A 19,733-nucleotide genomic window follows, 5' to 3' on the forward strand; every position below is an offset into this window, starting at 1 on the left:
AATATGATTCTTGAAGACGAAGGAAGAGCGATATGCCGGTACAACGAAAATGAAGTTTTGCCAAATGTCGAAGGAGTAGCCGTTGGTACACAAGAGTATAGGGTGAATAGAAGAGAAGTACACAATCGCGACATTCATCACGCCCTTCGTGCTGATTTGGTGGAGCACATTTATAGGGCTCATATTCAGCTCCCGATAGTGTTTTCTCACGTTGATTTGTTTGACGACTCAGACGAGGATTCTGATATGTTCGTCGAGAGCGAAGATTCCGATGACGAGAGTAACGCTGGGGAGAATGATGAAGACGATGAAGGCGATGACGAGGACGATGATTCCGAGTGACGTATTTTGGTTTATTTAAAATTAGGATATTAATTATGTTTTCTATGTTGTGGGTTGTTTATTTTTTGTCTGCGTTTTTTTTTTTAATTTTCTACTTATTTAAATATTAGGTTTAATGTAATTTTTATTTTAATTAATGAAATGCTTTTTATTTTTAATTAAATTTTATGTTTAGTATTAATTTAAAAATTATAAATCATAAAAAAAAATTATTAAAAAAAAAAAGTGAGGGAAGTCCTTCCCACCCATTCGTTGGGTTTTAGGTGAGGGAAAGGAAAATGAGGGAAATGGTGGTATGACCTATAAAAATGAGGGAAGCTTCCTTCCCGTGCCCTATAAATGGTTAAAAAGCATTTGTTATAAAACAAACTCGACCTACAAAAAAGTTGCCCATTTTAACACGTTAGCCTGATATATTTTGCCAATTATATAAAATGAAAGTTCTTGATGTTTCAAGAGCGACTAGTTAAAAGTTAAAACTAAGATCCCATTTTACAATTCACAAAAAGATGCTCAAATTTAAAGATAGATTTGAAACTTGTTCATATGCTAAAGCTCGAACAAGTAGGTCAAAAAAGGAAAATCATAAAAGGTCAAATATCAAAAGAAATTGGCAGCAAAGTATACATACCTCCTGGAAGAGTGGGATCATAGTATATCAACCAAAACAAGTAAAACACGTTTGCCACACGCTTGTGGATTCCCAAAAATTTGAATCAGAATTTCCCAAACCAAGACAAAAGTGCAAGTCGTCTCTTAAAAGTCGTCATTGAATGACAATGGAAACTTCAAGAAAGTCTACAGTCTAGCCTCGACAAGCAAAGTGGGCAAAATCCGTACCATCGAATCCTCATGTTCCAAGTAATTTCTTACTCATATTTTATAATATTTCATCTCCTACTCCTATATATATTAATCATTCTAGAACTGGACAACACAACACAACTAAAATCAACTTACAAACTGTGTGCTTTTACAAAAGAGAGATAATGGAGGTAGAGAGAGACTCGGTGAAACTAAGCCTGAACAATGAGCTTACAAAAGCAGCTCAATCGCTATCCATGGAAGCCCACAAACAAAACAAACCTTTCATCACAAACTTCAACAAGAAACATGGTACATCTTCATCAATGGAGGTTGCTATCTTCGCATTTCCAGGATCGTGGGTAGTCAGCGACTGGTACCATGATGATAGTTTTGGAGAAACCGAGGTTGATCGTAACCTCTTCAAGTCCATGTGCCGGATCGGAGAGAATCGACCCGCTAAAGTCAACGCAGCTTTTCTTAAAAAATTTCAAGATCTTTTAAGCGATCCCACGTTCAAATCCGAGGTATAAATCTAATAACTTTACTTTCAAGTTATAATTTTAGATTTGAAAACGAAGAACTCAAAACTGTGAAATTAATTTTCAGGTAGAGAAAGCTGTGAACACAAATAATAAGATTTTGTTCACGGGGCATTCGTATGGTGGTGCGATAGCAAGTTTTGCGACACTTTGGATACTTGATGAGTAAGTAAAAAATCGCGGTAAAAAATTCCCGATCGGATGCGTAACTTTCGGGTCACCTCTGATTGGTGACCGGACCCTGTCCCACGCAGTCCGGCGTGAGAAATGGGCGAGTCATTTTACCCATTTTGTCATGGAACACGACATTGTTCCTCGTATGATGCTATCTCCTAAGATATCAATTCAACAACATCTACCTAGTATTCTCAAATTCTTCCAACAACAAGTCAACGTCATTGATGATAAGCCCCACAAAAGTCGAAAGTTGATCTTTAGCAAATCGGGTCCGGGAAAACGGGCGGCTGAAGATCGGTCGATAGGAGACGATGAAGGTGTTAAGTTCTTTGAGAATGTAATAATAAATGCATCAACAGTTGCAAGTCATGTTGCATTTGAGCTCATGGAACCTACAAATTCTCTAATGGAGAAGCTATCGGTTGACTTTGTAAAAGTCTCTCCGTATAGACCATCGGGTTTTTACGTGTTTTGCACTAGCCCTTCACAACAGCAGTTTCGGGTGGAAAACCCGAATGCTGTTCTACAGTTACTGTTTTATTTCTTACAGTTAACCGACGAAAGTCAAAATCTGGTTGATTTTTCGTTGAAAAGTTTAAATGAAAGTTTTAGTTATGAAGGACAAGTGAAGAACTTGTTACAGTTGGAAACCTTGATCGACCTGAAAGACCTCAACGACCACTTGTTGACTCCTAACGGTAGTGCAGGTGATGTGGTTAGTTCAAGTAACCTAGCTCTATTCGAACTGGTGAGTGCCTACAATTACATCAACATCGTCTTCATTCTTTTATAATAGACTTGATGATAAATTAAAATTGTTTTTTTTTTGTGTGTGTGTTGTTACAGAGTGCAAGTGCAAGATGCTGTTTAATAGCTGCTGAAGAGGCGGAGAATAGGAAGAAAGAAAACGAGAAGGTGATCGATAAGTCGATGAAAAAATACGCAACACCGGAAGAGAAGAAAAAGAATAGAAATCGAACTGAGCTTAAGTTCATCGAGGATATTCTGGATGAACTCCGTGAGTACAAAAAAAAGCACACTGATTACTACGAAGCCTTCAAGCTTCAAAAGGAGCACGACGTCGACTTCTTGGTTAATGTAGACAGGCTGAAGCTGGCTAAAATATTTGACGAAATTGTGGAGATGGTGATGCGTGATGATCTTCCTAATGAATTTGAAGGTCGGGACGAGTGGGTGAAGGTAGGGACGGAGTTCAGGCGACTGTTTGAGCCTTTAGATATTGGAAATTATTATCGCCACTCAAAAGGAGATGATAACAATAAAGTTTATATGGATGTTAGACCAAAAAGGTACAAGTTTACACAGCGCTGGTATGAGCATGCAAATGGGATGGGGTTTGAGTTGGTTTCGGAGACTAATTTTGTTGCACTACTTGAAGAAATGAAGAAGGAGGCGGAGGAGACTAAGAAGAAGCCGATTGACATGGTTAAAGAGGAATTCCAAAGTCTGGAGAAACAAGTTCGCAACTGGATTTCTGACCACAAAATACGAATAGAGGATGATGATGATGTATTTTGGGGAGAATCTTTTTTCTCTGTGTTGCGGGGAAAACTCGGATAAACACCACACCTACGCCCACACCCATGAAAAAGGAACAAAATGTACATAATCTTAACCTTTCCATATGATTACTTAATAAGGGTGACTGGGCGAGTGTAATATGTGAGTGAGTGTGTTTGATATTTTATGTATAGCATCCTTACTATAATTGATTTACGCTTTTTAAGTTTTACTTTTACATGAGTTTGAGCTTTTTTTTTTATTTTTTTTATTATTTTTTTTTTTTAATTTTTATGATTCTTCTTTTTTTATAATAATAATATTTGAGACATTTTGTGATGGAATCTTTAAAAGGATATAGCATTTCTTTGGAACTGATATTTAAAAACCATTACGATATTTTTGGTAGATAACTACATTATTGTTTTATATTTATTAGTTGTTTACAAGTTTGATTTACCTCTTTGTTTATTAAAATATTTTACATCTGCTTTTGAAAAAATAAAATATTTTGTAGTCGGGATGCTTATCGACGTGAAGAACATGCTTTAATTATTGTTATCATTTTAATATTATTTTAAAAATCTAGACTATAATTATTATAGTGGTGATTATCATGAATTGGAAAATTGTCACTAGCCCAACTATCTTTCGTATATTAGTTTAAATGGTCTATCGTGACTTTTTTTTTTTTTTTTTGTGCATTTAAAAGGATTGTACTTGTAAATGACCGGTCAGTTTGGTACTTTAACCCATATTTGAAGGTCATACAACTGTGTGGAGTGCCAACTAAGCGGGTGAGTCAGCATCGAGTGGACTCGTGTTCCACCTAAGCCGGTTTAATAGGTTCATTAATTAACTTCAACCAATCCAACCAACCACCCTTAGAGGACAGACAATCGTCGGTGGTGGGAGCATAAAGCACAATCCGAAACCCATATGGGGCTTTACCTAGCATATTCAAAAGACTTGTTTACCTTATTTGGGAAAACACTATTCCGACCAAAACCCTAAATACTCTAAATACTGGCAATGTCGGCTCCACTACCTCCTTCACCTGAATCGATAAATTCACGGGAGTTTCTCAACTCAACGACCTGCATGATATTGTTTGCGACTGTGGAGACAAGATTGCTTCCAACCAGATCGAGATGCAAAGGCTCAAAGATCAGCTGGGTAAAGATTTCATTGTGTGCCCTGTTGATCACATCAGTCTCTAGCACAAGTTGGAAGATCATGACAGGAATTTAAAAGCGATTGCTGTGGTAATGACTAATGAGCGGCGTCATGGTGGCAATGCTTGGGATGATGGTGGTTGGGGTCAAAGTCCTTATGAAGCTTGGATAAGTTGTTGGGGATACATTACGAAACATATATATTTTAGATGTAATAGTTTTAGGTCTCTTGTTCTTGGTTTTTAATTTTTTTGTGCTATCTATGGATTATGTGAAAAGTCATGTGTTGATGACAAGCATTTTGTACGTTTGTTAAGCTTCTTAATGGAAAAAGACTTGAGTTGTTCTCAGGAGTTTTGTATCTGAAGTTTGACTTAATGAACACTTTGATTTTGGTTGACATATCATGCAAGAACGAAGAACATAACATATGTTGGGTTATTGAACCACACGTGCCTTGCACGGTGAGGGTAGTTTTGTCTTTTCATGTTCCTAACGGCTGTAAAAAGGGTTGTCTCATTCAAAAGGGTAACTCATTCATTTTTTCTTTTGTCCTTCAAATCAACAAGTGAGTGTGATCCAACAAAATTCGAGAAGATGAAGATTGTTTGTGGGTGTGGAAGTACTGCAATAATTTGCATATCTCGGACTGACAATAACCCTGGAAGACCATTTTATGCATGTCCACACAAGGTAAATGTAGTCATAATTTTAGAACCCTAGTTTCACAATTGTTTTCTAAATGTAACCTTAATTTCTTATTTAGGGAGCCCGACCAGGTTTCATTTCTTGGGTTGACGAAATAAAATGAAACAATGAAGAAATCATTTTAAGTGTAACGATGAGGTCCAAGAAGAAGCTGGAATTAGAAGTGTTGAAGTTGAAGCTGATTTTACTTTGTAGTTGGGTTTTTTTTGGGTTTAATCATTTATAAGTTGTAATCTAATGTATTTGGGTAGTTGAATTAAGAACAATTTTTAGTTGTCTGATGTGACATTGATGTATTGTTGTCTTGTCATTACCCTTAATTACGTGTAGGGATGCTAATTACCCTTAATTTGGTGACATTATGCCACCCTTAATGTCATTACATATAGTACGTTGGTAAAAAGCATTTTAAATGTTTGTCCACTAAGAACACAAGGACCACATGTTCTTAAATGTTTGAATTACATGTCATTACGTTTCATTTTTTTCATTACATATACTAAGTTGCTAAATAGCATTAAAACTTGTTAACAATAATTGTATATTTGTCCACTAAGAACGCAAGGACCACATGATACATCATAGAATTACATGCATGCACGTTGAAAACTACTACTATTAAAGGACAACCAAAGCATGATAATAGTATAAACCATTGTCAAACCAAACAAACTAACTTCAAACAAACAACTAAATGTCAAACCAAACAACTATAACTTATTGTCAAACCATTGTCAAACATAACCACATGACACCATAAAATACTCCCTACTCATTAAGGTCTACTGGGTTTGCACTAGTTTCTCCTTTCCCATCCTTTGTCTTAACCTTCTTTGCAAGTTTCATTTTTATGATTATCTCTGATTTTTTCCTTTTACCACCAACTTTTGGTCCTTTATCTCCTTCATTAACTTACTTTGGTCCACAACTTCCTTCATCAACTGCCTTTGATCCACAACTTCCTTCACCTGCTTCACCCTTGGCCTTTGTTTTACTTTTGGTGACCTTAAGTTTTGTGGGCCTTCAAACCCTTGCCCTTTGGACCTGTTGCCTTTCAACTTTAGGACAAGTGACCTTGTTATGCCCTGCTTGTCTACACATACTGCATAATATTATTTTCCTTGCCTTAGACACAGTGTGTCTTGGAAGCTTTTCTGATGCATATTTTCTTCTTTTTACCTTTGGTCTACCTGTAATTCTTCTCTTCAATGGTGGTAGAGGTGGTATGAAATCAGTAGGTGGCCACATGTTGCTACCATTCATCCCATGGATTTGGTATTTGTAAGTGTTCTTGTACAAGGAACCATAGAACATTGGATCCACATAAGTGGTAACATCTCTATTTAGATATGATATAGTAGCTACCGAATGCACACATCCAGACCCATTAAGTTGCCACACTCTACAACTACAAGTCTTATTTTCCAGGTTAACAACATATGACTCCGCCAGGTTTCTGGTTTCAAATTGGTTTAGACCACTTGGTAAAACCTGCCAATGCCTATTTGAGCCACGATATAAGTTAGTATGTAAGTTACATTAAGAGTGTAATGATTAGAAAGTACCTTTGTGCTCTTTTCAATTGATTTGGTAGGAGTGTAATTGATGGGCAAGGTTTGTAATCAGGCCATGAACTACCCTTCATCTTCAAATTGTATAGCCTCTCCATAACATATAATCTAATCTCCTCTAACATGGTGATGATTGGTTTTTTCCTTCCATCCATGATGAAACTGTTAAAGCTCTTAGATAATCCATTCTCCACTGCATCACACATCCTTCCTTCTTGAAAGAATGCTATACTCCAAGATTTGGGGTTTGTTTCCATAAGGTATTCATAGGCTGCAGGGTTAAGCACTTGAATCTCCTTCATGGCAACATTGTATAAAGGCTCAGTGGATGCTTTGCTTGCCTTCCAAAACATGATCTCATAATGTACACCATTGAATCTTTTCCTAAAGTTGGCAACAATATGCCTTGCACATTGCCTATGTTCAACAGTAGGAAGCACTTATTTGACAGCCTCTAACAACCCCTATCAAACAATGGTGATATTTTAGACATAATGTAACCTAAATGTAAAATATTTAAAAGTTGAAAGTATAGGACATACCTTATACTGATCCGACATCAATGTTATACTAAAACCATTATCTAGATTAAGGTCATCTTTTAGATTTTCCAAGAACCATTTCCAATTTTCTTTGTCTTCTACACATACAACTGCCCATGCAATTGGAAATATGTGATTATTAGCATCCCTTCCTACAGCACATATTAGCTCTCCTGAACATAAACCCTTTAAGAAACAACAATCCAAAATTATTACTCTTCTGCAGCCCCCTCTCCACCCTTGCTTTAGGCATCAAAACAAATGTAAAACTTGCTAAAATAAGTCTTACCATATGGCATAGAATTGACATCGATTTTGACTATTGATCCAGGAGTTGATATTCTTATCTCCTCCCCATATGACCATAGCTTTGCATAGTGCTCCACTAGTGTTCCCTCAATCAATTCAATTGCATACTTTTTTGCTCCTCTACACTGTCCCATACTTACATCTATCCCAAATTTCTCTTTAACCTCATCCCTAAGGAGCCTCACACTAACTTTTTGTTTCTGTAAGAATTGGGTGGTGTAATGGCTACCTATCTAGGCATAGTTCACAATTGAACCTAATTTGAAGTTTCTTGCATGGTTATGCTCATTTATGAGACTCTTAATTTGGAAAGATTTTTCCTCACTCATCCAAGAAGCCCACATTCTAAACTTGCAAGAACCAGAACAACATTTCACTAAAAGTCTCCTGCTATCATTTTTCTTGTAGCATAATCGATAACCATTTGCAACATCATAGTTACACATCATGTGTTTTAGTTGTTTAGGACTCACAAATCTCATACCTAATACAAGCTTCTGTTTTTTCCAATGAACATTCTCATTGTAAATAGCTTGGTCATTAGATATTACCCCATCCACATGTAGCTGATCATATGGCTCTTCACGAGGTGGACTGTTAGGGGTAACTTGGTCATTTGGGCACAGCTTGCTCAAAAACTCATCATCTTTTGTCTTGTTCATAGGAATACACTCATCAGGTTCATTGTAAACTTCCATGTCAATGCCATCATCTTCCTCACCTTGCAAATCCTCCCTAATACCTTGCAAATCCTCCATATCACCTTGCAAATTATGACCTATCAAATCCTCAATGTCAGTTCCATCATTCCCATCCATACCACCTTGCACTTCTTCATGAACTTCATTTCCAGCCTCAATGTCAACTCCTTCACTCCCATCCATACAACCTTGCACTTCTTCATGATCTTCCTTTCCAGCAGACAATTCGTCTAATGAACTACATACTTCGGCTACCTCGTCAAGTATCCATTCATGTACATCAACACCAAGATGGTCCATGTAGACATGAATTACACAATCAGAAGCATACCCCACTTTGATGAAATCCTAGTAGTCTAAGTTATTAGCTATTATACTTAATCCATCAGGGAACGCAATATCGGGCATGAAAAAGTAAACATTCACACATAACTCATTAGCGAATCTTTGAAGGAACACCACAAACTCGTTTTTGTCCATTCCAGCAAAATCGACATCATCAAACCTTTGCTCTGCTCCATCTAAGTAACAAATAGTTGGGTACCTTGTAAAATTTTTGTCAAAATGGAGATCTATCTTCATGTAAAAAACCATAGCAATGATTATGTTGGCCGATTTGAGCGAGGAGGAGTTTAAGAAAAGGATTCGTGCGAAGAACGGTTTGAGAAAAGGATACGGATGAAAAGGTAGTAGAATAAAGTAGATAAAAGGGACAGTTCAGGGGGGTTTAAATGGATATTAGGTTTCATTTACTAACACACACGTGACAATGACATGGCATCTTTAATCTACTTAGCAATGAAGTGGCATAAACAAAGATCCTAGTAGGATGGGTGTGACCGGCTGCACCCTTCAAATGTTAAAATGTGACCTTTTAAACCATAAAATTACAAGTACAAGCTCTTTAAATGCAAAAAAAGTCACGAGGGACCATTTAAACTAATATATGAAAGATAGTTGGACTACAGTGACAATTTCACTTATGAATTTGACTAAGACTTAGCATTATGTACATCTAGGTCTTTAGAAAAGTGTTAAGGCGAAGCGCTTCCCTAACCTCGAGTCATCTACTGTTATCAAGTGAGTACATATTTGCTTTCATCTTACACATAAATATGAAGTATCTAGATAATTACATGCTTATGTGCTTATTATCTGTGTTGAGAATATTATGTGTTAAATATGATATTATGAGATGATATTTAAATGATTTAATCATATAAGTATTATACAGTTATAAATATGTATTGGGTAGTAATAGGTGATGGTAGATAAGAAATGATAGATAGGTGATAGTAGATAGGTGATGATAAATATGAGATAACTAGGATATGCCCTGACCTTGACTTAGGATGTTGCGATGTATATCTACCAGAGTATAGATGGCGACCACTGACTAATCTAAACAAGTCATGTGGAAACACCGACAGACTCATTACTTGTAGGTGATGAATTACAAGTTTAGGCGATGTAGTAACCACATATTCATGCGATGATACGCTAACCCATACTGGACACATATTGGGGGAGTACTCCCTGAAACAGTACTGTCTATGTTATGTAGGCAATGGAACTTAGGAAAGGTCCTTAGCAATAAACATATAAGGAAACGTGATGTAGGAAATGATAGGTAAACACGAAATAGGTGAAGACCCTTAGGATAACCCCTTAGGGAAGAATAAATAAGAAAACGATGATGGGTAATTGGGTTAATTGTTTGTTTGATGATTAAACACATTAACTATATTACTGTGGGTTGAAAACCCTATGTACTCACCAGGTTTCCTAACCTAACCCACTCAACTTCTTTGTATCACATGTAACAGTATAAAGTTGCATGCATAATGAAACATTCATGGAGATGTAGATCGTTAGTATAATGAGACATTGTAAGTCTCCGTTTGTGCTTATGTTTTGTATCAGTTATGACATCCCAAACTTTTATACATCAATGAAATTCATTTTATCTGCCACGCCTTGATTTGATATTATATCATGTTAAGGATATTTTTGAGAACACTTCCACAATAAAAGAAATACTTTGTTTTAAAATAAGCATAAATAAAAGTTTTAAAATGACCAAAAATTTGGGGATGTCACAACAATCAACTAAAATCGTGAAAGTATGACGATAGAGGAGAAAATCCGATGATAGAGGAGAAAATATACTAAAGGCTGATATGATTTCGTATATAAAAATGCAATTGACAAAATACCCCTAACTAATAAAAAATAGAACACGCCTTTTCTTTAAAGGATTAAAGGCTAAGATTTGTTCTCAAGTTCTTAAAACATATATTTGTTCTCATTTGAACCTAACTCTATCTCTCTCCCCCTCTCTCTCTATATATATATATATACATATATATATATATATATATATATATATATATATATATATATATATATATATATATATATATATATATATATATATATATATATATATATAGAGAGAGAGAGAGAGATAACTGATAATGACATGATAAGTAGGAGTATGGTATAATGCTTCTAATGTTATGTTGTGTTGGAATTCACTAAGCTTCATGCTTACCCATTCCTTTATAAATAACTATTACATGTACATCAGGTACAAATAAGGGTAAGGAAAAAGTTTGACTGTACACTGGCACGATTTAAAGATTGGGTCTTTGTTACAGGCACTTGATATGATATTTTATCACTGTTAGTTTTTACATTGTTGATTGGATTACATATAAATTAGTATTGTTAAGTGTATTGTAACGCCCGTAGATCCGGACTAGTCAATTTAGAGACGATAAGCATCAAAAATGACTTTTTGATGGAAGATTATTTAAAAGGATTAATCTTAACTAAGTTGTAGTATATGTTACAAGGATTTCGTACATATAAAGAACGCCGAAATCCGAGTTATAACGAAGAAGTTATGACCTGTCGAAGTTTCGCGACAGAAGCGGCACGACACAACGCGACGTAAATAGTGAATTTACGTTAGAGCGATGTTTGGCCTTAGCGATCTAAATGAAAGTCATAGAATACGTTAAACCGAGAGCGTGCATAAAAAGAACGCCCAAATCTGACTTCGTATGAGGAAGTTATGATTTTTCGAAGTTTCGGCTTAGCAGTGTACAACCCGAAGTTCGAATATGAGATCGAGCGATATTTAGCCAAAACTTTCTAAATGAGAATCGAAGATCTCATCGATAGTAGTGTAACGACGGAAAGACAGATGAAAAGGGACGTCCGATGAAGGAGTTATGAATTTCTAACGGAGTTTTCCTGTCCCGGCCTACTAAAAATAATATAAAAATAATATAATAAAAATAAAGTCAAAATTAGCCGATGGAGTCTAAATGAAAGTTGTAGATCTTGTTTTTACCTACGCGTCGATATAAAGAACGTCGAAAACGGAGTTCGTATGCGGAAGTTATGAATTTCTGAAGTTCGGGGCGCGAAACCCCAAAACTGTCAGAGACCACGACGTGAAAACAGTGGTCACGACGTGGCATGGCTTCTGACGCCTTCTGGAGCCTGACAAAGCAAGTGGACGATGACGCATGCAATGACGTTCAAGCCCACGACGTGGAAACACTGTCCATGACGTGACAAATGAAAAATTTGCCCTATAAATAGATTTGAAGGGGCAGTCGGCCAAGGTTGCTAATTCACCCTTCTCTCATCCATATTACCTCGATTTACGTGCAAAGAAGTACCCCCGAAGCCCCGGTATCAACCCGAGACCCGAAGCAAGTCCTGAAGCCCGAAGATCCCGAGAAGAAAAGAGTTTCCGAGCCGAAGCTCTGCCTGCGAGAAGCCCGTTGTGTGAAGATCTTCTAGTTTCACCGAAGAAATACTACTTCTACAAGCCATAGTGCTGTCCGATCATCTTCTGATCAATTGAGTGTATAGTCTCTTTCACAAACACGATTTTAATACAAGTATTGTTTGAATGTATTAAGTATATGTTTTGTGTGAGTGTATAGTCACTTTCTTCTATCACATAATTATGAAGTATTTGATATGAAATACGTGTATGTGTACATATTGTTGTTTATATGTGAGAATGCATATTCACTTTCTTCTAACTCATAGATATGATTTATTTTCTATGAGATACGTTCTAGGTGTTATATATTGTTTGTCTATTTGAGATGGGCGTGGAAATTGATGTTTTATATAAATATTAAATGATTTAAATTGTGTAAGTATTTATATCTACGAAAATGTTGGGTAGAACATGGGTAGATGGGATAGTTGGTGTGTGATGGAAGATGGTATGAGTAAACCTTAGTGACTATGGTGTTAGCGCCTACTGTTAAGTAAACCTTGGTGACTATGGAGTTAGCGCCTATTGTATAAACCTTGGTGACTATGGAGTTAGCGCCTACTGTTAAGTAAACCTTGGTGACTATGGAGTTAGCGCCTATTGTATAAACCTTGGTGACTATGGAGTTAGCGCCTACTGTTAAGTAAACCTTGGTGACTATGGAGTTAGCGCCTATTGTATAAACCTTGGTGACTATGGAGTTAGAGCCTACTGTTAAGTGAACCTTGGTGACCATGGAGTTAGCGCCTGATAGGTATGGATTTAGTACCTGAGAGATAAATGTTGGTAACTATGGACTTAGTACCTGATAGATAAACTTTGGCAGCAATAGACTTCGTGCCAATTCCTTAGATAAATCCTTAGGAATGAATGGATGAAGGATAGTTGATTCTTAGGGTAAACCCTTAAGAAATAAAGGAGATACGGGGATGGGTGTTTGGGTTGATTGTTTGATGATTGAATATAATAAATATATTATTGTGGGTTGAAAACCCTATATGCTCACCAGGCTCCCAAGCCTGACCCACTCAGTTTTCTTTGCATCACAGGTATCGATGGGGAGACCCATTTCACTGAGAGATTAAAAGAGATGTAAATCACTAGTGTAAATGAATTTATGATATGTTTATGCTTATGTGTCTGTATCGGAACATGACATCCCGAGGTTTTATTATTAAATAAAAATACATTCTCTTTGAGAAATGTTTTGATAAGTTATTATCATATCTTGTTTTGGGAACAAATTCCGCAACCGTTTTCTTTAAACGATCACTCTGATTTATAAAACAAAGCATAAACAAATCGGTCTTTTCTGGCCGTGAAATTAGGGATGTCATAGTTGGTATCAGAGCATTAGTTTAAGCGAACTAGGAATTTGAAGGATTTCTAGACTTAAACTTAGAATGTTAAGCGATGATTGTGAGATGAGTGTCTACCATATTTTAAGACACGAGCACTAGTATATTTTAGGAATGATGTCTAAAATGCTTTTATGTGCTAAATATTATATGTTTGCCATATATGCTATTATTTGTTCGGATCTATGGTCTGTTGCCGACCGGATCTGGAGACCTTATGTGTTTAGGATTCTAAGCGTTTGATACGATATTAGAACTAGCATGTAAGCGTTTCAGAGTGATAAGGAGATTTATACGTCTATCGTAAATAAAGCTTTCTTATCTTAAATTCTCGCCCGATACACCGAACGTCAGCTTGGGTGTACAAAACGTTATGGTGAAGACTCGTAGAGAATTGAGTAAATGGAGGAAATGAAAGGCTTATGATAGTGAATGACACCTATCGGAAGATATCGTAAGAGTGGTGTCTTGCCTTTAGTTTATGTCTGATAAAATAACGGAACGTTTAGAGATGGTACGTCTGAAGTACACCTTCGATTGGCAGGATGATGGAACGATTGGTGTAATTCTTGAAGTTGTCCCATAATCTGGAATTTCCATCACCAACCAAGTTGAAGTAGAATTGATGAGTGAAGATGCGCATGGAAGAAGTCCTAGTAGAGTCTAGGAAATTTTTTTATGATTAATTGGACACATTAGTATGTGTTAAATTGTTTGGTGATTTTAGGACTTGGGGATTGCGAGACAATACTTGGGACGAGTATGACTAGGTGTGAATAGTAGTAGAGATCTATACTACTGGAAGCACATGACTCACGCTTGGATCAGGGAAAGTCACAAGGTTACCAAGAAGCTAGTGATTGATTCCGTTTTTATTCAAGTATGTGGTTACCATTGTTTCGGTAATGACTAATGAGGTAATTGATATTCTGACCCTAGTGGTAATATCAAATTGAGTCCGACTACGATGAGTTTGTTACATGGTTCAGAGGACCAAGTTCGATGTAGCATTTGACTAAAGTCAGAAGATTGAAATCAATGCGGTCATTGGTAACGCGCTCGTTGTTAAAGAAGTTAGTAGCTAGAAATGCTACATGCTCAAATGTGATTATAGCACATTAGAATATGTAGGAAGGTATATTCCATTCTGGAATTTGACTCTAAGAGACCCGAGTCTAAACGTTGCATCATACGATGAGAGGTCATTAGAACATGACCCATCGATCTGTTACAATAGATAAAGGAAAGTACTTATCCTAAGAAGAAGAAGGAGTCCTCAATAAGGATTTATTTTGTAACTCATAGGTTACGATTGAAAGTCCAACATAGTACGAAGGGCAGGTGCAAGAGTGAGCATCGCCTGCGGTCAAGAAGTCCAAGAGTTAGATACTCATTCGAAGAAACATAGAAGTTACGATTATTACCTAGAATGAAAAGATAACGTATGGATTCATTATACAAGTCCTATTTTCGTTGATGATTCCGGGACGTAATCATCCTAAGGGGGAGATAATTGTAACGCCCGTAGATCCGGGCTAGTCAATTTAGAGACGATAAGCATCAAAAATGACTTTTTGATGGAAGATTATTTAGAAGGATTAATCTTAACTAAGTTTTAGTATATGTTACAAGGATTTCGTACATATAAAGAATGCCGAAATCTGAGTTATAACGAAGAAGTTATGACCTGTCGAAGTTTCGCGACAGAACCGGCACGACACATCGCGACGTAAATAGTGAATTTACGTTAGAGCGATGTTTGGCCTTAGCGATCTAAATGAAAGTCATAGAATACGTTAAACTGAGAGCGTGCATAAAAAGAACGCCCAAATTTGACTTCGTATGAGGAAGTTATGATTTTTCGAAGTTTCGGCTTAGCAGTGTATAGCCCGAAGTTCGAATATGAGATCGAGCGATATTTAGCCAAAACTTTCTAAATGAGAATCGAAGATCTCATCGGTAGTAGTGCAACGACGGAAAGACAGACGAAAACGGACGTCAGATGAAGGAGTTATGAATTTCTAACGGAGTTTTCCTGTCCCGGCCTACTAAAAATAATATAATAAAAATGAAGTAAAAATTAGCCAACGGAGTCTAAATGAAAGTTGTACATCTTGTTTTTACCTACGCGTCGATATAAAGAACGTCGAAAACGGAGTTCGTATGCGGAAGTTATGAATTTCTGAAGTTCGGGGCGCGAAACCCCAAAACTGTCAGAGACCACGACGTGAAAACAGTGGTCACGACGTGGCATGGCTTCTGACGCCTTCTGGAGCCTGACAAAGCAAGTGGACGATGACGCATGCAATGACGTTCAAGCCCACGATGTGGAAACACTGTCCACGACGTGGCAAATGAAAAATTTGCCCTATAAATAGATTTGAAGGGGCAGCCGGCCAAGGTTGCTAATTCACCCTTCTCTCACCCATATTACCTCGATTTAAGTACAAAGAAGTACCCCCGAAGCCCCGGTATCATCCCGAGACCCGAAGCAAGTATCGAAGCCCGAAGATCCCGAGAAGAAAAGAGTTTCCGAGCCGAAGCTCAGCCTGCGAGAAGCCCGGTGTGTGAAGATCTTCTAGTTTCACCGAAGAAATACTACTTCTACAAGCCGTAGTGCTGTCCGATCATCTTCTGATCAAGTGAGTGTATAGTCCCTTTCACAAACATGATTTTAATACAAGTATTGTTTGAATGTATTAAGTATATGTTTTGTGTGAGTGTATAGTCACTTTCTTCTATCATATAATTATGAAGTATTTGATATGAAATACGTGTTATGTGTACATATTGTTGTTTATATGTGAGAATGCATATTCACTTTCTTGTAACTCATAGATATGATTTATTCTCTATGAGATACGTGCTAGGTGTTATATATTGTTTGTCTATTTGAGATGGGCGTGGAAATTGATGTTTTATATAAGTGTTAAATGATTTAAACTGTGTAAGTATTTATATCTACGAAAATGTTGGGTAGAACATGGGTAGATGGGATAGTTGGTGTGTGATGGAAGATGGTATGAGTAAACCTTGGTGACTATGGAGTTAGCACCTACTGTTAAGTAAACCTTGGTGACTATGGAGTTAGCGCCTATTGTATAAACCTTGGTGACTATGGAGTTAGCGCCTACTGTTAAGTAAACCTTGGTGACTATGGAGTTAGCGCCTATTGTATAAACCTTGGTGACTATGGAGTTAGCGCCTACTGTTAAGTAAACCTTGGTGACTATGGAGTTAGCGCCTATTGTATAAACCTTGGTGACTATGGAGTTAGAGCCTACTGTTAAGTGAACCTTGGTGACCATGGAGTTAGCGCCTGATAGGTATGGATTTAGTACCTGAGAGATAAATGTTGGTAACTATGGACTTAGTACCTGATAGATAAACTTTGGCAGCAATGGACTTCGTGCCAATTCCTTAGATAAATCCTTAGGAATGAATGGATGAAGGATAGTTGATTCTTAGGGTAAACCCTTAAGAAATAAAGGAGATACGGGGATGGGTGTTTGGGTTGATTGTTTGATGATTGAATATAATAAATATATTATTGTGGGTTGAAAACCCTATATGCTCACCAGGCTCCCAAGCCTGACCCACTCAGTTTTCTTTGCATCACAGGTATCGATGGGGAGACCCATTTCACTGAGAGATTAAAAGAGATGTAAATCACTAGTGTAAATGAATGTATGATATGTTTATGCTTATGTGTCTGTATCGGAACATGACATCCCGAGGTTTTATTATTAAATAAAAATACATTCTCTTTGAGAAATGTTTTGATAAGTTATTATCATATCTTGTTTTGGTAACAAATTCCGCAACCATTTTCTTTAAACGATCACTCTGATTTATAAAACAAAGCATAAACAAATCGGTTTTTTCTGGCTGTGAAATTGGGCATGTCACATGTATGCTTTTAAATGTTATTTTGAGTACTTGAATTTTAATGTTTTTGGTTAAGTAATGGATTTAATGGTCATTTGTAATAAATATAAATGATTTAAAAAGTTTAAATTTATTTGAAATTTTGGAACATTACATGTTGTCACAATTCGTGGGTGTAGGTTAATAGATGTGAACACCCATGTCTCCAAGAAGCCAACACAACCAAATAATGTCACAAGTAGTAGAAACCATAGCTTGATATTCAGCCTACGTTGAAGATCGAGACAACGTCATGTTTTTTACTATTCCAAGAAATCAAACGAATCTCCAATAAAGATACAAAAACTAGTGGTGGATTTATGATCATGAGGATCACTACCTCGATCAACATTACTATAAGCATGCAAATCAAGGGAGGACATGGAAAGAAACACAAGGCAGTGAAACTGAGTTCCCTAAAGATATCTCAAGATACGAAGAACAACTCCCTAATGAATAGTAGAAGGATCAATAACAAACTGGCTAACCACATTAACTAAACGAGCTATATCCGAAGGTGTGAAAGTAAGATAAACCAAACTCCCCACAATGGTTCGATGTGCATTAGGACCTGATAAGGGCCGAATATCTATTAAATAGTATTAAAAACAAATGTTAAATGTTTAAAATCCATGTGTCGAGTTGTAAAATAAGTTGCAGAATATTAACAGCCCCAAAACATTCAAGTTAATAGTTTTTCAAAGGCGTAGTGCCAATTGGTATCATCACAAAGATTAAAGTTCCCCACAAGTCGGGGTCTTCTACATGTCCCTTACTTTTATAGCCTCTAACATCTTCAATCTAAACATACATCAAAATAAGTTAGACAATAGAAGTTCTAGTGAGTTACCCGAGGTTGATTTGTTTTGAGTAAGAGATAGCAATCTATATACTCAAATCAAACCTCCAAAAATATACTTTTTAAATACAACTCCTGATTTCAAATCAATATGCAATAAGATCATATATTTCAAATGGTAAAAAAAATGGGTATTAAATCAATATGAGATGTAATGCATGCTACTAACCCAACCCATGTCAATCTCAATAAGTCCAATCTTACAAAAAAATGATGGTGGACACTTGAGGGTACTCCCCTCAAGTTGCTAGAGAAGATGGGACTCCCATCTTTACAAATCTATAGGAAACGGGTACTCCCTTTTTCATTGTTCGGTTAAGTGGGTCTCCCATCATCGATCTAGGAACTAGGTAGCTAGCCTTCATGTGCACGTGACAATTATCTATAAATCTACTCACAACAACTCAACACACAATGGATCCAAAGGATTTGACCACTCAAGTCACCCATCCTAATATGTATGCACAATTGGAATGCAAAAATCGATTTATAAAAATATAAATCCAATTTACTTTTTAAACCAATTTATTTCCAAATGTCATTTCATGAATGCACGTATAGTTCACTTAGCAATCACAGTTTAAAAATAATATCATACAATGAAAACCATAAAATTTATCAAAACACAAAGTAAGATAGGGGATGTGTGTTTCCGGCAACTCACCTCAACTTCTAGCTTCCTACAATCACTTCTTCAATGGTAAACTTCCTTCAATCACTACCTATAAGAATTATAGTAAATTACTAAAAATAACCAAAATAATTGTAACGTCCCAAAAATAAGACCCAAAAATTTCATTTTTCAATTAAATAAAACATTATCCTAAAACACCATCATAAATCTCAAAATGATCAAATGTATCAAAACATCACAAATTATCAGAGTTATCATGAAAATGTGGAACTATATCGTGTGCGCACCGCAATTACCCCGAGCTCTTCCCTTTTGCACCAGAAGTACCTGAAACATAAAATGAAAAATGTAAGCACGACGCTTAGTGAGTTTCCCCCAAATACCACATGTTGGGTTTAAAGGGTTGCACCATTAGGCCGTAGTAGTTCGGTCAATTATGTACTCTCGGTTTGGGCTTGTCCAACCGTGTTAATCTTTCTAGGGTTTAGTATATAAGGTGCATGCATGCATCCTTGTCATTAAAGCTTTTGATTATTATCGTATTAATTGTACTGTAAACCCTAGCACACCTCTACAGAGGAAGTTCTTAATCGAGCTTTTCTGAGGTGTGACTATATTTTAATCATTCGACATACGGTTGATTCATTGTGTGTTCTAGTGTTTGTTATTCTTATTGATTTACCTATTAAAGATCTATTCGATCTAAAGAGTTTCAACTCATCAATTGGTATCAGAGCAGGAGACTGTGTAATCCA

General features: G+C 36.5%; 2 protein-coding genes across 2 annotated transcripts; one reads left to right on the top strand and one right to left on the bottom strand.

Annotated features, from left to right (window-relative positions):
• The first annotated feature begins 1,293 nt into the window (after window positions 1–1,293).
• Window positions 1,294–3,624, top strand: LOC145117181 (protein EDS1-like). The gene is made up of 3 exons (XM_079053478.1): window positions 1,294–1,673; window positions 1,756–2,613; window positions 2,712–3,624. Exons 2-3 carry the CDS (start codon window positions 1,984–1,986, stop codon window positions 3,444–3,446), a joined length of 1,365 nt encoding a protein of 454 aa, XP_078909604.1. The 5' UTR covers window positions 1,294–1,673; window positions 1,756–1,983; the 3' UTR covers window positions 3,447–3,624.
• A 2,668-nt stretch (window positions 3,625–6,292) lies between these two features.
• Window positions 6,293–7,825, bottom strand: LOC145111299 (uncharacterized). Its single transcript, XM_079047591.1, has 4 exons — window positions 7,672–7,825; window positions 7,383–7,555; window positions 6,835–7,181; window positions 6,293–6,770 (listed from the first exon to the last, which is right to left on the bottom strand). Exons 1-4 carry the CDS (start codon window positions 7,823–7,825, stop codon window positions 6,293–6,295), a joined length of 1,152 nt encoding a protein of 383 aa, XP_078903717.1.
• Window positions 7,826–19,733: the final 11,908 nt, after the last annotated feature.

Source organism: Lactuca virosa, chromosome 5, assembly GCF_052849685.1.
Source record: "Lactuca virosa cultivar CGN04683 chromosome 5, Lactuca_virosa_CGN04683_v6, whole genome shotgun sequence".
NCBI classification, from domain to species: domain Eukaryota; kingdom Viridiplantae; phylum Streptophyta; class Magnoliopsida; order Asterales; family Asteraceae; genus Lactuca; species Lactuca virosa.